The 20,122-nt window shown below is 41.0% G+C and overlaps 1 protein-coding gene across 1 annotated transcript in view; it reads right to left on the reverse strand.

Moving 5' to 3' along the window:
* Positions 1-4,621: 4,621 nt before the first annotated feature.
* cacna1g (calcium channel, voltage-dependent, T type, alpha 1G subunit) overlaps positions 4,622-20,122 on the reverse strand; it is a 264,495-nt gene continuing 248,994 nt past the window's right edge. Inside the window, exons 35-40 of the mRNA XM_083933325.1 lie at positions 18,155-18,577; positions 16,727-16,879; positions 12,776-12,898; positions 10,298-10,502; positions 9,319-9,488; positions 4,622-5,565 (exon numbers count right to left, since the gene is read on the reverse strand). Coding sequence (XP_083789451.1) covers positions 4,633-5,565; positions 9,319-9,488; positions 10,298-10,502; positions 12,776-12,898; positions 16,727-16,879; positions 18,155-18,577 — 2,007 coding nt within the window. The 3' untranslated portion in view covers positions 4,622-4,632. The remainder of the gene's footprint in view (positions 5,566-9,318; positions 9,489-10,297; positions 10,503-12,775; positions 12,899-16,726; positions 16,880-18,154; positions 18,578-20,122) is intronic.

The following is a 20,122-nucleotide window of genomic DNA, read 5'->3' on the forward strand; positions in this document are numbered from 1 at the left end:
TTAATAAACCAACTTAATTAACTTAATCACCAGCTGAAAATCTTGTTTTTGCTGACTTCCATTGGTTTAACTTTTTACGTTGCTGCAGTGATGTAGACGTGTACCCCATGGCATGTCGTACACTGAGACATCACTTCTGGATGTTTTAGCCTGTTAATCTACACTTTATGTGAATTGACTTAACAACTATTGGACAGATCGTCATACAATTTGGTACAGACATTCTTTGTCCCCTCAGCGTGAATTATATAACTATGATGATCTCTTAACCTTTAGTCTAGCACCATTATTAGGTCAAAAATAGTGCTAACATTGTAAATGCTATTCTAAGATGGTTAACATGGAAACCCGCTACACATCTGCATGTTAGCATTGTCATTGTGGGCAAGTTAGCATGCTGATGTTAGCATTTAGCTTAAATAACTTTACAGCAGATATAAACATGGCCTGGTACAAAAAACTGTTTTGGCCTCTGTACAGTCGCTAATTCAGCTCCATCCGCACTTCACTTCTCTGCCCATTTTCAGATTAGCCACTGCTAACATGGTGTTGCAATGGATTTTTCAGAAACCTGTGGGTGACGCCATAGGAGCTTTGCTAAAACGTTGATTTGCTAGTTAGAGACTTCCGCCAGCCAAGTTACGGTTTAGCAAAATGATTAATCATGCAGCTCTTCTGGACTTTCAAAATGTTTTTATATATAAAATATATATATATATATATATATATATATATATAAAAAATCTAATTCTGATATTAACGCAAGTAATTTGCTTGAAAAACACTTGTCTGCACTTTAATAACATGTGTGTACGGCCCGATAGTTTAGTGTAAGATAAGGCAGGTGGAGGGAACATGGGTACATCTCAAAAAAACTTCTGAATTCATTAACCATCCATCCATCCTTCCATCTCAAAGATAGGCGCCTCTGAGAAATCCTCACCTATGTAACTGAAAATGTGTTGAGCTGAAGGCAGCATTTTAATTGGCTCTGAACTCTTTCTTTCATCTGTCTTTGAAATATCAATGAAAACTAACACAACAGTGTCTCAATCTGTCAATCAGATTGATTCTTAGAAGTTTTACTTCATGGGTTTATTGTCTCCAAACTTTTTTTGCAGCAGAAATCCTTTAAATTATATACGTAAATGAGTAATTATGGCTGTTGAAAGATGCACATCCTTTTATCAGTTTCTAAAGGCGGTTGCTACAGCTCATTAGGAGTTATTTTTTGCTCCTGCTGAGATGTTAACATTCTTTTATAATTAATGATTTAATCCTTTCTTGAATTAAATTCAGACTCTCTTTAAAGAGCATTAACAAATATAGTTAGGGTTAGATCAGTGATCATCCTTGATAACTGCGAATAACATGTTTGAAAAGACATTTCCTGCATCTTTTTCGGCTTGTGGAATCTATATTCTCATTTGATTACATACAATTTGTGGTGTGAATCAAGTTGCCTACTTGTTATGACAACTCATACTGATCATTAAAACTGCATCTCTATTCTTTAACTCTGTTTGTGTTAGAAGCAGACAAGAGGATATTTTAGGCTGCAAACACATTCGTACATGTCACAATAACACACAGAGCAAGAGTCCAGAGTGCAGCCGGTGTTACATCATTCTCTGCCATACAAATATGCAATTATGCAACTGTGTGACTTTTGCTGCTGCTTGGAGAAGATGAAGACCCTGTGCCCTCGAGACTTTATTTTTCTATGCGGATTCAATTGTCAAAAGGTGCAGACGTGTTAAAAAAGCGAATTCTTTGTGCAGCCTTCATCAGTTTCTACTAACTGATCCTGAAGGAATACAACAGGTTTGATGTAGGCAGCCTCTTTGTCGATGATAAACATAGATGTATCCTGCTGTGAAGTCTAGTTGTTTCTAGACAATGAGACATGTTTGTGAAAGTCATTGTGATTCACAGGAAGTGAAGGTAGTGGCAGTGGGGGACAACTACCCCTTATCTCTGCTCAAGGATGGTCTAACCTGGTTAAAGGTCCAATAATATGATAATTTTCAGGGTCAGCATACTATTCTGGGTTCCTACTAGAACATGTTTTTATGCTTAAATGTTCAGAAAACACATTATTTTTCTCATACTGCCTGTCTTTAAACCTTCCGTCTGAAACAATGCATTTAAGTGCCTGTCTCTTCTCTCTGTTTTTACAGAATCGGTTCCTTTATGTTGATACATGTCAATGTATCAAACGGTTCAAGTTTTTAAACTATTTTCAAAATATAGCGTCAGTTTATCCAAGAGCCACAAAACGTCTCTTCAATGCATTATCAGTCATCATGTATTCATTTGTATTGATAAAGATAAAATATACATTTTAATGCATTGATTCAGCTTCCCACTTGTATGAAGTGAGGCTTTGTAAGCTAAATATATTGTTACAGAAATTTCACTGACCAACGTTCTGTCGCTTTTTATGAAGGGCAAGTTGCAGACGTCCCAGTTTGAGAGAACGGTTCATTTGATCTCATTCAGTGGGTAGCTGCCAGGCTTGAGTCACTCATTGAAGTCCAATTGGTTGCTTCCTTTGTTTTGAGTGACTGCATTGTTATAAACAAAACATTTTAAAGCTTTTTATGCACTCTGGCACCCTATTTACATTCAAATTACAAAACAAATTCCCAGTGTGAATCAATTCATTCTCATAAGGAATTAGAAAATGGCTGGAGGGCCACATGGCAGCCTACTGAAGGCACCTTCCCTGCACTAAAACAGTATCTTCCTCTGTGGGAGTCTGATTCAAACTCTATGTAACTATGAAATCATCTCCTAGTAGTTCATTCTCAGCTGAAGCAAATATTTTTTCAGGACAACACAAGATTTTCCAGGACATTTTTCCCTTTTACTTTTTCTCTCATTACCAACTACCACAGCAACACATTGTTTCACCTTGAGAATCTGTGTGTTTGTGTGTGTGTGTGTGTGTGTGTGTGTGTGTGTGTGTGTGTGTGTGTGTTTGTGAGTGCGTGTGTGTGTTTGTGTGTGTGTGTGCATCATGGACAAATGTGGTCCTGGAGACATTGACTATAGCGCTAACTAATGCACAGGCAGTTTTGAGTATTTTGATCAGTGGATAAGGAGCCATTGCCCTACCACTTTACGCCCCTGGCTGTATTTTGTGTTGAGGCTGGTGTGATACCATTGTAAGATGGTTCTCCATGTGTTTTCCATGACTGGAAAATTAGTCCAGGTTTTCCTGACTGTGATAGAGAGCAGTGACTGTCTTGAGCAGAATGTTTGCAGTAGAGATGGCTGTGCTAGGTGTGTTGACATTACAGGTATGTCTTTCCTCAACTTCCTTTAAGTTGTCTTCACGATTAACGGTCTCCATTGTCAGCTGAAAGACCAGCTCTGTCTCATAAGGTCAGATTTATTGTGCCTTTGGGTTTGAGCAACCTAAGAGTCATGTGTCTGCAGTGACACATTCTTCACTCAGATGAAATGTGAGGAATGGACATCAATGTCTGATGTCCAGAGGGATATAAATCTACTGCTGTATACACACACACACACACACACACACACACACACACACACACACACACACACACACACACACACACACACACACACACACACACACACACACACACACACACACACACACACAAGTGACCAAGAAAAGATAGATTAGCACATTTTAAGTAGAAGTCAAAGAAGTCAGGTAAAAAAAAACAACTGTTGAATCAATTTAAAGTTGTTTTTCTCTGAAATGGTCTGTCTTCACATCCTGCGTACAGAGACTTCAGGGGTGTCTGAGATCCTCAGGAGAATGAAGCAATCGATGAAAAAACTTCAAGTGAAACCTCCTTTTCCCTCTAACAATCAAACCACCACGGCCTAATGTGTGTGCTTAAAAATCCAAGCTCAGTTTAATGACTTGTTTTTTTTATATATATATATATTTATATATTATTCCTACAAATACATGGTTTTCAGCACTTTGAAAAACGTTCACTTTTCTCAGTAAACCAAGAAAGCTAGAAATATCTTACAGTGAAAAAAAATGACAAAGACGAACCATTTTGACAAAAAAACAAACAAAAAAATCACAAAAAAGACATGGAAGTAACAATCGAAATGAAATTAAAAAACAACATCCTGTACAAACACTATGGCCCAATAATTTAAGAAAATAGTGTCTCTAAAACGTTCATATTGCTTTGTACCTCCACTGACCGGGCAAAGCCCACTGTGTAACACCAGGAAGTTCACATGGCGACCACAGAGAGCGCCGAATCCCCGGGTGCTGCTGTCACTCCAGAGGTTATGGGGGTCAAGCTGCAGCCGGTGGCATGCAGGCGTAGCCGAAGAGAAACAGTCAAGTTTGTGTTGATGTTTCGTGTGTTCTCTTCTTCTCTTGTTGTTTTGGCAGTAACAATACAAAGACATGGGATGGTCACACCACTACAGTACTGCACTCCTTATGAAACCAAGGATGTTTTTACTGTTTGTTGTAGTTTTTACCATTAATACTCTCTACAGCATTATTACTAGAACTATCACATCACAGATACACAGTGTGCATCGTGTGTTTGTATGTGTGGAGGGTTCGTCCAGCTGTGTGCGTGTGTGTCTGTGTGTTGCGGTATCAGTGTTCAGTGCTCAGAGCTTGTCTTCTCTGGGAAGAGTCAGTAGCTTGGGGTTGGTGTTGGGGTTTGGCGAGCCTCCGTCCTGTCCTGAACCCTCTCCAACTCCCAGGTCAAAGGAGTCCTTGGAGTCACTGGAGGGCGCTCTCCTCCTCAGGCAGGTGTCCCGGCTTGGCAAAGGAGGGGGCATCCCTAACCCCCCGAGCCCAATGCCCCCGAGTCCACCGAGGCCTGGGTAGAGGCCAGGCTCCAGTCCGTCAGGGGGGTCCACAGAGATACAAGGCGGGCTCATCTTCTTCTTGCGCCGGGGGGAGGGCAACGAGGTCTGAGTGGGGGTCTGGCTGTGGATCTGCAGGCTGTCGGCCCGTGATACAAACCCGGAGGAGGTGGAAGTGGTGCTGCACTGGGGGCTGGACTCCGCCGTAGAGCATTCCTCTACAGAGTGACATTGTGGGTCGTCCAACCAGGAGTAAGGGCGAGGGTGGGGCAAAGGGGCGCTGCGACCTTGCGTGTCCGCGCTGTGGAACCTCTTCAGCTGTCTCAGACATGGACTCCGGCTCTCTTGGCAGCCCGCGTAGCTAATGTAACCCTCATTATTGCCGAGGCCGCTGTCCTCCGCCAAGATGTCACCGCTGCCATCCAACCCCGCATGGATAATGAGGGACACTTCCCGATCCACCGAGGCCTCCTCCTGTTGGCGCGGCCTGGCTGGCAAGATCGGAGAAGGCGGAGGAGGGGTGTGCACGCTGCTGGGCCGCAAGGGTTTAGGGGAGGCGCCTGGCGTGGCGGGGACCAGGCAGAGGGCAGGCTGCTGATGATGATTGGAGCAGGGTGAGGGAGAGGTGGAGGGAGATGGAGGGAGGCCCAGAGAGGCCACATTCACAAGTCCTTCACTGCTCTCCCCTCCGTCTGAACACAGGGTCTCCTGTGAATCAGTAGACACTGCAACCTGGAAGACGGGGCATGGAGGGGGACGAGGTGGGGAATATTTAGGAGAGAAGGGTGATGATGAGGGTAAATGTGCGGTGAAGGAAGGGTGGGGGTGGGTACAGGGGGTTCAAGGGAGATGAGAGGGGGAGACTAGTTAGTGTGAGGTGATGAGGATGAGAAGCAGTAGTTTGGGTCAAAGTTCACAGTCCGGCAGCTTATTCACAGAGTACTCTCTGTACTTCTCATTGTAGGCAGTGTGGGGTTGAATTGCAACTGGGACATTCTGCACAGAGTGTAACAGAGGTCACACTGGGTTATTCAACTGCAGAATTCCATTATGTGATTTGTCAAGAGTGAATAAACAATGCTGGATGTTATTGGACGAGTGTTTTTGGTTTGGTTTTATTCATTTACTGTGCTTCTGTTGAGGCAGAGCCAATACTTTGTTTTCATATCTGAGAGGAGTTTGTTTTCACCTTCATCCATGCTGAAGGAGGAAAGCTGTCTGTGCTGTATACCAGCAGGACATCACAACTAGTTTGGAAGCCAATTCTGATCTAATATGCAACTTTTAGTCATCCCACCATGTCAGGTCTTTGTTTTCCGATTAGCTAGACCAACAGGTCGCGGTGATCGTGCTCAACAAAGCAAGTATCATATTGGCCTGCTACATTTACAAAATAAAATAAAATATAAAAGAAAAGAAGAAGGCTCTTTTTTGTACCGTTTTGAATGCACCTATTGCGCTGCAGTATATCCAATCACTATACGATATGCAGGTCACATTGAAGTGTCAAGTGTTTACATGTGCGGACGCAGCTGAGCTGCATCTGATCACAAAGGTCACATTGAAAAGACAAGAGTAATTCCAGCCTTACACAAGTGTGATGTTGGAACTTCACTGATGTTTAATTACTTCAGTGAAGTAGGAGACATCTTGTGTCCAGCACTTTTAAAAAGGCAGTAGTAGATGTATTTTTTTTTTTAACTAAAAAAAACATAGCTGGAGGGTTTTTAACAAGACGTGATGACTGTAAAATTAACTGCATCTTCATCCTCTTGGACAATTTTTTAAAATAAGGATTATGAATGTGATCCAAAATGACCTTTTACCTGATTGGAATTAAATAAATATAGATGTGTGTGTACATTGCTTTTTTTAGTCGCACAGAGAGACTCAGATGATTGGGCGCTGGCTGACACAGTGAACTCTGAGCCGGACCACCCGACCCTTTAACCTTTGACCGTTCACACAAAAACCTGTAAATTGTCAACAGTCCAGTGTGTAGTTAAATTTACAACCGAATTCTGGTCGGTGTTTCTGTTCCGTCATCCTACCCTCTGAACAAAAACCATCTACAGGGTGTGAGGTCAATAGTCAGAGGGTAGACATAATATGTATCGACTGTAGGAGAGGAAGGGTTAGTAAGCACAGCGGTTGCTAAAACTCATAAAATGTCCTCATGACTTGTTCCTCACAGACCACAAAAAGTGACATTTTTTAATATAATTGTGATGAATTAGGTGAATTCAATTAAAATGTTTTGAATCTATAGAGATGAGGAAGCAAGGCATGCATGAGTTTTAGGGAACAGCACTTTTTGAGAAATGTTTGGAATCATAGGTTCCCCTGCATGAGCCTGAATGGTGGGACCACAGAGACACCTAGTGGTCAAAGATATCAAAACCAGGCTAAGCCAATCACCAGCCACAGCATTACAACACCAAGTAACAAATAATAACTAGAACATTACTAAGAAAGAATCACCCTGTCACATGGTTTTAAGCTAAATTGGGTTAAGTGCAATAACTGCTGTACTGTGGTAACAACTATGCACCTTTCAAGCACTAACCTACTCAATAGAAAACTTACAAGTGTTCTATCACTGTGGTACTGCGTGTACAAAATGGCCAATAAATATGGACAGCACTCGTTGTTCTGAATTAATCCCCTGAGTTGTATAGTTTTTAATGTAGTAAGTGCATTGTGGGTAAATTTCTCAACCAAATACGCCTTTGTCTGGATTTAATACATTCTATCACTCAGCTTCCAAATAATCCACTGAAGCTATGTTACACCTAGCTCCTACTGCTTTATAGAAGTGTTAATACACTCAAAGTCCCAGTAAGGTTTTTTTTTTTTTACAGGCTGAGCTACCTGTTAGAGAGTTTTAGATGTGTTGTGGCTGATGGTGAGCAGTAGACAAAAATAAAATGAGTGACAATGGGGGAGAAAAAGAAGGGGAGCCTTTGTGTGAGTTAATCTGGCTGTCTCTTGGAAGATGAACATGAGGAGTGTTTCTGAAAGGCTCAGTGGTAGCTAAAGTCTGCTGTTTGTTGCTGTTTCAGAAACAGGAGTATCTGTGTTTGAGCAGTAGCTCAGGATCGGGAGGCTTTTGGGCCCAACTGAGCTGAGATCAGAGAGTAACAGATACAATATGGAGTATGAGCAGATAAATTAATAGATAACAGATAGGGTTACCAGGGAGAAGGGGAGAAAGGAGGAAGAAAAGTGAAATAGTTTAGAACATGCAACAAGGAAAGATATTTGTTGTAGAGAAACCAGGTTTTCTCTACAACTGGATCTCAGGGCAACAATTGGTGGAAACACTTTAAAGATTTCAAGAATACATTGGATAATATATATCTGTTTTCCAACAGTGACCCTATTACTCTTTAGGTCTGTAGGTTTTTTAATTTACACCAAACATCCAGGAGTTCAGCTTCAATACTTCCAGATCAATGAGCCTAAACAACGCATGGTTGAGAACAAGATGGGTCGAGTAATAGATCTGAAGGCTCAGGCCCATCTCCTCTGTCGAACCCTTTCAGGTCCCAAGCCAGAGAAGGAAGTGACATCTGAAATTGTGTACACCAGACACGATACGATCAGGATACGATAGCGCGTCTCATAGTTCATTATTTTGAATAAACCACACGACCTCTACCAATACAACCTTAATATTTGAAAAAAACCATAATGTACCTGTATAAAGTTAGCTAAGGTCAGTTAATGTTAAGTAGCAAATAACTTGTAATAACCTTATGAGTTTGCTTACATTAGCTAAAGTTAGCTAGTTATGTTAATGTTGTTAGCAAACTAACATTAACATTAGCTGAATGATTAAATTAAGCTTTTTGAAGCTTTTTGCTAACGTAGATCGTAATTCTAGCTGATGCTACAAACAACACTAGCGTTAACATAACTCAAACAATGTAATTATTTTCAGCTAATGCTACTGTTAGTTTGCTTACTACATTAGCATCGCTAGCTAACTTTAACAAACTCATAAGGTTAATACAACTTATTACTGATTAAGATAACATCACCTAACTTCATGAGTTACAGTTATATTGAAATATTAATGTCGGATTGTTTACCTTGGTGTTATTGGTGGAGGAAGTGTGGCTTGGCTTATAATAGGCTTCTTATACAGTGGCATGGACGTGATACAATGTATCGAATAAACGCTCAGGAGGCTACACAGTGAGCGTGACAAAATAATACACTGCATAATATTACAGTGGCGTCTAAAACTTATTAACCTGATTTTCTACCTTAACACACGTGATAACATTTAATTTTCCACTATGGGTCCTGGGGATGAAGATGGGTCCCAGTGCCGAAGGTGGGCCTGAGCCTGGAGCTGTGAAGCAGGAAGCTATTGGAACCACTGAGCTTTCAACACATACAGTACAGACACAGACAGGAAAAGACTATAAAGCTGATTTTAGAGTAAAGTGAAAATCTGAAACAGCGTGATTTAGTCACCTGTCTGCGGAGCGTGCGGCTGAACGTGTGTGTGCGTCTAGGAGGGGGTAGTCGTGGTATACTCTCCGAGTCTGAGTGGCTGTGGGGGCTAATAGGTCTGAAGAGGTCTGCGGGAATGGTCAGCTGCTGGGAACGCTCCTCCGGTTGTGAATGGACTGAGCTGCTGGAGCCTGAATATGAAATGGAGACAAAACAGGTACAGCTGATATGTTCAGAGGAAATTACCTGCATCTTCTCAAGTTGATGTCAACTTCATTATGTGCAAAAAACAAACACACATTCAAACATACAAACTCCTAGTTCTGTTCATTCTAATGAGGTGTCACAAACAAATAAATAAGCAACCAGGCTGCGATAATTAAAAGACATTAGCAACTATTTAATGTCCAAGTGTTGTATCATGTCGCAGGTGCTGGTTTCAATTTATTGTGACATTCATTTGAAATCAAATGAATACAATGTCAGGAGAATGATGTGTGGACAATGTCTGAAGTTCTGTGTCAGATGCATTCTCGCCAACTGGAAATACTCATACTCTTGATTTAAGTGAGGGATGGTGCCTGGGTAGTGCGCAGTAGGCAGGGCATGATACCGATTTCGTAATTTGGTCATGAAAAACCGAGCCCTTTTGCTTGTATTTATCTGACGATTTCTGTGTTGATTCTTTTCTGGCAAAAGTTCCTGAAAACGTGTCACTTCTTCAGTCCATTTCATTCTGCTTCATCCTAGGACGTTTGCATTCTTCTAGTTTTGTGCCAGCCGCATGATAGAAAGGTCATCTATACTCTCACTGTGAATTCTCCTGACAATGTCCTGCTCTATTCACACATGGGCTTAATCTGACATTGCATAGACTTTGTACTAGGGAGCTGGCAGGGTAACTTGGTTTAATGTCCGGTCCATTTTAATTCTCACATATCGCTCTTTCAGGAAATTTCTAGATAAGTTCAGTGCGTGTGTGAAAGGGGCTATACATTACCTGATTGGGCCCTGTGGGTGCCCAGTATGTGCTGGGGCCCCTGTTTCTGTGCAAGAAGGTGTGCTGGAGCCGGGGCCGTGTTGGCAAACGGCTGCGGGGGGAGGAACATGTAACTGTCGGGCAGGGAGTGTGTGCGTCCCACAGTAGGCTTCCTGACGCTAAGCAGGTTGTCCTCCAGTGGCTCCCCAGGATCGAGATGCTCTGCCTAGTAAAAGAGAGAAGAGAGTCAGCTTTCCCGTGGAGCTGGAAGGATTGGGGCTACAGTTTAGCTCTAGCATTTTCACACTCTTTCTCACACATTCACAGTTGATATCTTTCTAAGAAACCATGTCAGCAAAGAGGCAGTGGTCATCAGCATACACAGAAAACAGAGGATCTTTGCATGTTGGAGTTTACTGGCACAGAGCTGCCACAGATCACAGAAACAAGACTACACCAATGATGAAATGTACAAGTGTTTTTCTAGGCACAAGACACTCTGTCGTGTCTGCATTTAACCCCCTGCAGTCATGTTACTTTACGTGAGCCTTCTCTGTGATTGTGTGTCAGCTGGGGCAGTGTCCTTCAGCCTGACCCATTACAAAAACATCTCACATTCGTCACACAGCTACTGGAGCTTAAGCGCACTTTACACCCCAGCAGCAAACACAACAACAACTCAGAGGAGAACACTACAATGGCAGAGGACAGAAGATAAGTACAAACACAGAAGAAGACTGATAGGAAAGGACCAAGAGAGAAGACGTGGACTCACATGTAAAGCACATAAGACAAATAGAGAAAACGAGAGAGAGAGAGAGGAGGCGCACTACTCTACTGGACTGGACTGGACTGGAGAGTAACACACATTAGGCTGGAAAGGTGGAATGAGAAAGAGAAGAGAAAGTTGAAGGGCACATGGTTAGATTCACCAGGGTCTTTCAATGCCTCTTGTACTCCTCACTCCACTCCTTTTTCTTGTGTTTGTCCCAGCACAATCTAGTTAACAAGGATTTCATGTCACGTGTTGGCTGCGGCTCTCTGTTTCTGAGACTGCCAAGGTTACAGTGACCCTCTCCAGGGCAGACGTGTGACAACAGGGGAGTGATGTGATCATTAATGAACCAAACTGGTGGTTAATTACACCCTGACATGCAGTTGACATTCAATTCATTTTCAATTTAAAGGGAAGATGTCCTTTCAATGACAGAGCCCACTGGGATGGGATATCATGTATAGATTACTCCCGGTGCCTCGATGCGTGACAACTTGTCCTGAACTCAGAATATAATGGATGAGGTCATGTTGAAAAACGCTATAATGTAGGGCTGGCTGATTATTCAGTATAATTAATTATCTTTCAATATTGTTGATATCATGAAAAAAACATACTGAGATTTTGTGATACACAATTGTGTGGTTAAAATTTAATAATAAGCATGTTCAGCTCAAAGTTCTCTGAAACTTCGGAGGGAATATCATTTGAAAACTGCAGTTTTGGTTTTATAATCAAACTACCTAAATAACTAACTAACTTTACGGCACAGTTCAATGCAATTAACATCAGCTGGCAGATAATGTGATATATTGAGATTCCAGTCCTTCAATATACTGTGTAAAAAGGCGAAAGAGGAACAAAGATATAAATCGTCAAAACAATATTTCAATATTTTGTAAAATTTTTCTTTTGCAATATCAAAAAGCCAGCAGATGAATTGTTAGGGCTATATTTACATCATTAGGATGGCGCTTTATGTTCTGATTCTTGCATATTATGTTCATTTTGCACAAAAGTTTTTAATAAAATGAGAAAATAATTATACAAAGTATATAAAAATAGGCTTTACCATGTGGTTGTTTTATTTAGACTATTCATTTATTTAATTACCAGAAATCATGCTACATCATTCCTCTAAAAACTAAAACTTATAGCATTAGAATAATGTGAAAGATGCACATGAATTCTACATACAGTACCTTTAAACCTGCCATTAGCTCTCTTCTTTTGTACATATTTCTATGGTCACTTTTGGTCTACTTAAATTCATGAATGAAATAACTGCCTCTTTGCTTTAGTGGCTCAATGCATCACAATGTTCAGTTAATTGTTCTATTGTATATTATTGTATATAATGTATTTATAATTATTATAAAATGTATAATTATATATAATCTAGTTTTTTTCTATGAGAGCCTTGAGTGAATAAAAATGGTCAGCTAATCAAACATTACAAATGATCCATTATTAATATAAAAAAGCTGATTATAGCCCCTTTAAATGCTTTAATTGTGGTGGAACTACAGGTGCAAATTAGCTCATTTAGCATCCAGTTGGTCTCAATCGCCCCCCAACCTAAACCTGTTACACCCCAGTGTGTGAGAGTAGCGGGGAGGCAAGTGGCTTTGGAAGTGCCCTGGGAAAAGAAACACTACAAGATACATCAGAGAGGAAGAAGAGGAAGAGTGATGGAGGAAGACAAACAGAAGAACTGTCAGTACATTGCATTCCAGACTGGATAGAAAGAGGGGGTTAAAATCATCAGGGGCCGAGTCGTCTGTCAGAGCTAGGGACCAGGATTTCTCAGAGGCCAGAGACAGAGCTTCCATCTCCGCTAGAGGGATCTAGGCAGGAAGAGACAATGGCTGGTGAGCAGAAAACACTCACAACAGACAAAGATAAGGACGATACACACAGATACGATTTGTAGCTAACAGGAACATACAATACATGTTCGAAACAACATATATAAAACTGGAAGTATGGAGCAGAACAAAACAATATGGAAGACAGCCCAAGCTAAATTTATAAGCTGGAACACATCCAACCACTTGCAAGTCAATTACAGCTGTCAATCATAACGTTTCAACCCGTTTTATAGCATCAAATAACAAAATTAAAATTGTGAACACTTGAACATCCATCAGCGTAAAAACTACCTAAAATGACAGAAACCATTTTTGGGAGAAATTTATCTGAGGTTTGATTTTTTAGTTTGGCCTAGGTCCCATCCGCTATCAGGTAGGGGGCAGGATTTATTATGACTTATACTGCAGCCAGCCACCAGGGGGCGAGCCAAGTTTTCTTCCGGGGAGCTATCCATCTTTATCTACAGTCTATGGCTTCAAACCTTTTAAAACTCTACAACAGCTGTATGACAGGGTCCAGACATATGCATTTAAACTGCCATTTTGGCCGTTATTAAATGAGTGAAGGGGTGTTATCACCACCAGACCAGATATGAGGCAGTATAGATCACTGTAAGATGACGTAGCATGAAGAGCGACAATGGTAGGGAGTATTAAAAGGTCGAAAACCCTGCGGAAGGAGGAAGATAGGGGTGGCAGATGGATCAAACAAACACAGGACTTTGAGTCAACCCTGACTTTTTAGGTGAACTTCCTGAATAATATTCTGTAATATTCTGTTATAGTATATCTGTAATATTTAAACCAAAAACATGAATATTTTATAAATCTTACCAAGTAATACATGCTTTATTTGAATTCACAACAGGATTCTCAAATCATTAAATTGACGCACAGGATCCTAACAAGCTGACGGCGACTGTTACCATGTGAATAGATGATCCAGTAACAGCCTTCTGAACCTACTGGCAGGCGTGGCAGGTTTTTCTAACTCATATCGATGAGGCTGATAATCACTGATAAAAGCCATTCAGTGAAGTGAAAACAGGTGACTAAAAGTACCTGATGATTCTGAACAGACACACTGTAACACACTCTTCCAATTCAACAAACAAGCAGAAAGAAAGGGGACTCATTTATATTGTATGCATTGTGATGTGCAGTCATTTCAAAATTGTGAAGGCTTAATGTTAAACAAAACACCTCCAAGTGCCTATGCTAGTTTGGAGTTAATTCACATGACTGAACTTTGCAGAGTTAGGTGTCAGTCTTGCAGTGTTTACAAGCCTTGGGTTCCCCTGGCTTCTGTAAGAGGAGCTGCTGTGTATTTGGCCTTGTATCTGCCTAACAGGGGAAATGCTTTCTGACAGGCAAATGGGCCATCTGAGCAGAGAGGGGTAGACTCAATGGAAAAGATTTCTGCTAACGGATCAGAAGGAGAGCGGTGGCCTATGGCGTCCAGTAATGACATGTCAGACCCATTTAAAGTTTTTAGAAGATGGGGTTTTGCAATGCTAATGTAATTGGGCCAAAATTTGAGTGCAAATGAGGAAAAGAGGCACCCAAATGCATTATTCAGCTACACAGTGAATCATAGCTTATTGATTGCGCCATTACTCTGCAGACAGAGTGTGATCTCTTTGTTTCAGGAGTGGTGGGTTATCGCTTTGCTGCAACTTTTTGATAGAGATTCATATATATATATATATATATATATATATATATACTACATTCAAACATGCCAAGCACTGTACACACAGACCTAGACACAAAGCTGTGTAGAGAGCAAACTCTAAACCATGTCACTGAGGCTGCTGAACAAGACTTTAAAACCTGCCAAGCATGAATAAGTAAGCGAAGACGTGAGCGAGGGAATGAGATCATAGCTGAGGCGGGATATGATGCACTGCACTGCGTTGGGCAACAGGGCTGGTTAAAGGCAGAAATATTCAGTGTGGAGGAATGCCAGTATAAAAAAAAACCCAATAATAATGGCTGTAGGGCTGCACGATATGTGGGAAACGTAACACGCTTTTTTAATTTTTTTTAATTAATTTTATGAACTCAAGTTCTACAGCCAGTACATAATACATTTCTGCATAACTGTAGGTGTAGGCCAGGGAGACTTTATTACTCTTTAAGTAATTTAGTCAGGTATTGAGTCATGAAATGTTATTGTCATTAAAACAAGTGCTTTATTTTGCCAACAGTGGTGAGCTAACTTCACCTGTTCTCAATCAGAATCTGTTGTTTCAAAAGTAAGCCGAGCTTATCTCCATACTTTTAATCTTTATTTAAAGGGTCAGTTCATCCACATGAAAAGACAATGTTTTGCTTACTTACTCCTTACCTACTTACAGTAACTCTAGTACAGTGGCTACAAGACTCGTTTTTGCTTGTGCCCCCTTAAACAAAGTGCAGTCTACCTGAGACCCCTAATCTTATATCTGTGAGTTGGGATCATTTCCATTAAATAGTGATTTAGCCTTGTTAAAGACCTAGTTAGACCTCTAAGAAGATGTGCAGGAGTCTGACAAGCAGAGTTTATATTGGATGATTGGATGTCAGAATGGTCCTAAAAAAAAAAAACATCAAGAAAGATAACACTTAGACCTACACCTAAATCACTTTTACTTTAAATCCGAATCTCAAGTTCACTGGCACACAGATATTTTACCAACAGCAGATCTATAGATCGAAAAAAGATCGACTCAGTTTAGCTTGCGTTTGTGCTGCTCACAGCACTGTTTAATTTCAAACCAAAACATATCTCTCTATAATCAGTGTTCTCTGGTTTAGAAGAAAAGCCATTACAGATGAGCAGTTCCTAAGCATCCGGACTTCCTTAAATTTGAGATAACCTCTGTTCAGTTTAGGATAACCATTTCACCTTTCCACCAGGTATTGTAGTTTAATCCTGCTCTTAAAGATGCTGTTTTTTTTTTTTTTGCTTTTACACAGCCAACGAGGGGCTTATGGCGGACCCTAACTATGTGTTGCAGTTTGAGGACATAACTCTCATTAAAAGATACAGGCTACCTCAGGCCATGATCCTGAAGTTGACCGAGCAACTGCAACCAGCTTTGGAGAAGCCAACCTTGACAACATGGGGCTCTCCTGGTTGTGCTGCAACTCACAAAAGCCTGTTATTGTTATTTTTGCTCCATCTTTTGAATTTTCAATGCATATTTCAGTAAGTTTTAATGAAAAAAATGATGATTACAAAGTTGTTTTGCTCTGCGTGATGAGAAAAATAGTGTCGGCTGCTAGTTAACAGACTGATAAAAGTTAATAACATGTTGGATTGAGTATTCAGGATTTCCTTACCTGAGAAGATAGGATGAAGTTAGATAAGGTAGGATTCCTTAAATTAGTTAGAAATTTCTGGTAAATGAAATTGGGAAAATCCTTTCTCCCCCTTTTCCTCTCTTAAGATTTAAGATAGGAAGTGTCTGTAATAAGGCACCAGGAAATTGTTTCTAACATATATTTGCTAAATGATGTGAGCACAATAGTATTAAACAAAATAACATTTAAATAAAAAATTTTTTGCATCACTGGAGAGCCTTAACTGAGACATGTGATTTATTTTTATTTGGGCGAAGTGACACTTTAAAGGCATCCTCACTTGTTTTAATAATTATTAGTTTATGAAGATTAAAGCCATTTAAAATTATAGCAGCTACTTGCATCCTATTTTTTCCCCCCCCTGATTACTTGTGCAGCCCTGCACGTTGGAGAGAAATAAGACCCACTGGATGTATGGAATGGAGGAAGTGAGTCATCATTCTGACGGTTATTGACCTTCTTGTCGGTGCTGTGCTTTCTGGGCTTTGGGGGCAGTGCGTAGAAGTGGCAGATATAACCAGACAGGTTGTCCATCAAACTCAACTCTCCCTCCATTGAACCCTGGATGACCAGAGAGACCGAGTCAAACTGTGCTCTCCGCTGGACAAACTTAAAGGATGCAGAGGGAAGGGGAGAGAAAGGAACAGAGAAAAAGAGAGGGTGGGGACAGCAGAAGTTGTAGAAAAAAGACAATGACGGGGTTAAAGGAAAAACAGGGACACGTGAATAAAGAAAGAGTGGATCACAAAGAAAGAAAGAAAAGGAAAAAGACAGTCGATCAGGTAAAAACAAACAGATATACAAACAGAAACAGGACAAAAGAGACATCCAGGTGGAACTAGATTTTCTATCAAACTTTGTTTAAGTTAGTATCCAAAACTGCAAGTGTAAATAAATAACTTGTAAGGCTTTAATTCAGGAACTGAAATATATATATATAACCTCCTCCCAACCAACATCCACCACAGTCTCTCATGTGTTATCATTTAATTCCACAAGGGGGCACTACAGCACTGAAGTAGAGCTGGGCTCCCACAGGACTGAAGAAAAGATTGCTGGCTTAACCATGCGTGTTTAGAAAAGGCAGAGGAAGATGGATAACATCTTAGAGGAGAAACATAACGATAGCGAGACCTCTATTTCCTATCCTCCAAAAGTTCCCCGCTGTCTGGAAATAGCTGTTGAATTGAACAACAAGACCCTGTGGTCCAGCTTTCCCATGGCACTGTGACCTATCTATGACTGGCATGTCCTCTACAGGGAGCAACTACACACACACACACACACACACACACAGTCATGAATGCAGATAAACTGTAAACCATGCTGATAAGGGTTAGTGGGGGTTACACATAATAATACATTTGCATAACTAGCACATTTTAGACTCAAAATGATGACCCTGACGTTGGATATGTGTCCACTTATATTTTTGAAATGATGCCAGAATGTGTAGTGAATATGTCCTCATATGGCCATATCCGCCATAGTTTGTTTACATATGAGGTACAGTTATTACATTGAGACATTCCTCCCAAGAAATCCATGATTTCTGTCCAGTATGCTCAGTGTCTCTCAGCGTGGGCCAGAGAATTAACTAATGGTTTGGACCGGAGTCAGAACTAATGACCGGAGACGGTGGGGTCATTTGACTGGCTTCACAGCCTGGCCCCCAGCAGGAAGTGACCTCAGAGCATCTGTCACGTCATGCAGTATGCTGAGTGGACCACAGAGAATTGACAATCTGACCTAGACAATATCTGAATATGTATATACTGTATATGCATGTGCGCTTAGGGACAGCATGAAAAAAAACAACCAAATAACACTAGATATGTCTAGTGTTATTTGTGTAACACACACAACACCAAAAAGATTCCTCACCTCCAGCGGGGGATCCGGGCATGAAGGGGGGTCTGCTCTGATGTTTACAGAGTCTCTGGTTATATCAGCAGTGGGCGAGTCCATAGGACCGTCTCTTTCCTGCTCCCTGTCCCCTCCTCCGATGGACCTCCAGGGGGAACCCCCGGAACTCGACCTGTCCAGGCCCAGTGCCAGAGGGTTGAGCTGGGGTGACCTCGTTGCCAAGTCTCCCACTTCCATCTGGCGCTCCAGCTCTAACTCTGCCTCCAGCTCCGCTTCCTCTTTGGCTTCCTTGTTGCTCTCCTCCAGGTGTTTCATGAGGACAGCAATGACGACATTGACCAGGACAAACTGAGCGGTCAGAACGAAGGAGACAAAGTAGATGGGAGAGACCACAGTGTTGTAACAGGTATTGGTGTCCTGGGCGCAGTCCCTTAATGTGTCCTGGAAGAAGCATGAAAACTTGACATGAGCTTGTCAGCTTTACCAACAAGCAGTAGTCTACGCAAATTTCCATTGCACTCATTTCCACTGCATGGTACAACTTGACTCAACCCACTTTTTGTACCAAGTAAATTTCTAGTTTTCCTTTTCCAGTGCAGATAGTACCCCGTCAATGTTGGTGGGATTTTTACTTGAGTCATAGCGATGCCAGGTGAAACTGCCATGACATCATCTTGAGCGTGATCCTTTCATCTGCAAACATCTGCACTTTGTACAGTGACCACGGTGTTGTTTTGTGAGCTGCCATGTTATTTAAAATCTCATCAAAGTGAATAAAGAAAATGTGGTTGCTATTGTCGGCAACTTGGCTATTTAAAATTGCCGGGTTTGTGCCAAACACGGGTTGATTCCTAGATGGAAGGTCCAGAGGGACAGGCGAAGGGACACATCTCTGATTAGTTGATCGGTTGGTTGAGTTTAGGCACGAGGAGTGAAACTGGTTAAGGTTGGCTAAGAATATCAGGTTAAGCCAATCAGAGGTACAATAGGATGGGTCATGGAGTAGGGTGGGTCATGGCTTTTCAGTGCCCCTGGACTGCATTAATCGTTGCGCAAGTGACAATTTTGGTGACAATTATCTAACCAACCAGTAAGTTGCAGTGTTTTGAATCCAGAGGTGACGCTTAAAAAGTACCAGGTACTATCCACAATGCCAATGGAAAAACAAAAAAGAACAGTTCAAAGTGGAAATGCAGAAAAACGGAACATTGCTATTTGATGATCCTGAAAAACCCTTGATTACATTCAAAAACTTCATTTGCTAAATGGTAATGTTTTTTTTCTAGGTATGGTATTGCCGGTCAGAAAGTCAGTCCTGAAATGTCTCAACCACTTTCTTTTTTTCTTCTTTGTTGATCCCCTGACTTTTTATATCGTGCTTACATATCTTCAAACCTATAATTTGAGCAAATGCCTGCAAGACGTATGACATTCTCATCACCCTCACCTTTACTTCATGTACACTGCTAATTAGCATGTATTAGCACGCTAACACGATAAACCAAGATGACAGACATGGTATAAATTATATCTAAACATCTGGACATCTAAATCAGCTAAACATCAGCATGTTAATATTGTCATTTGGAGCATGTTAGCATGCTGTGATTAGCATTTAGCTAGGACAGACAAACATGCTGTAGCTGCTTGCATGGCTTTAATATCCATGCATGGATAACTTCAGCTACAGCTTAGTTAAAAGTTAGGGAAAGACTATGTTCATGGTACAAAAAGTCATAGAAATAGGAAAAGTCAGATGCTCTACATTACTGTGACTTAGCAGAAATACAATGTGAGTAGAACTGACTTTGAACTTTGCTTTGTTTGCTGTGGTCATTTGACTTGTTTAAAAAAAACAGCGCTCAGCACTTTACACAAACTTTAGAAATTAAATGAGTTAGCCTTCTACAACAGTCACAGGTCTTTGTAATGGCAAATGTACAAATAAAAATGGTCACCGCTCTGACCGTCCTGATATGCGGATTT

This window comes from Echiichthys vipera (assembly GCF_963691815.1).
Source record: "Echiichthys vipera genome assembly, chromosome: 18".
In the NCBI taxonomy this organism is placed as follows: Eukaryota; Metazoa; Chordata; class Actinopteri; order Perciformes; family Trachinidae; genus Echiichthys; species Echiichthys vipera.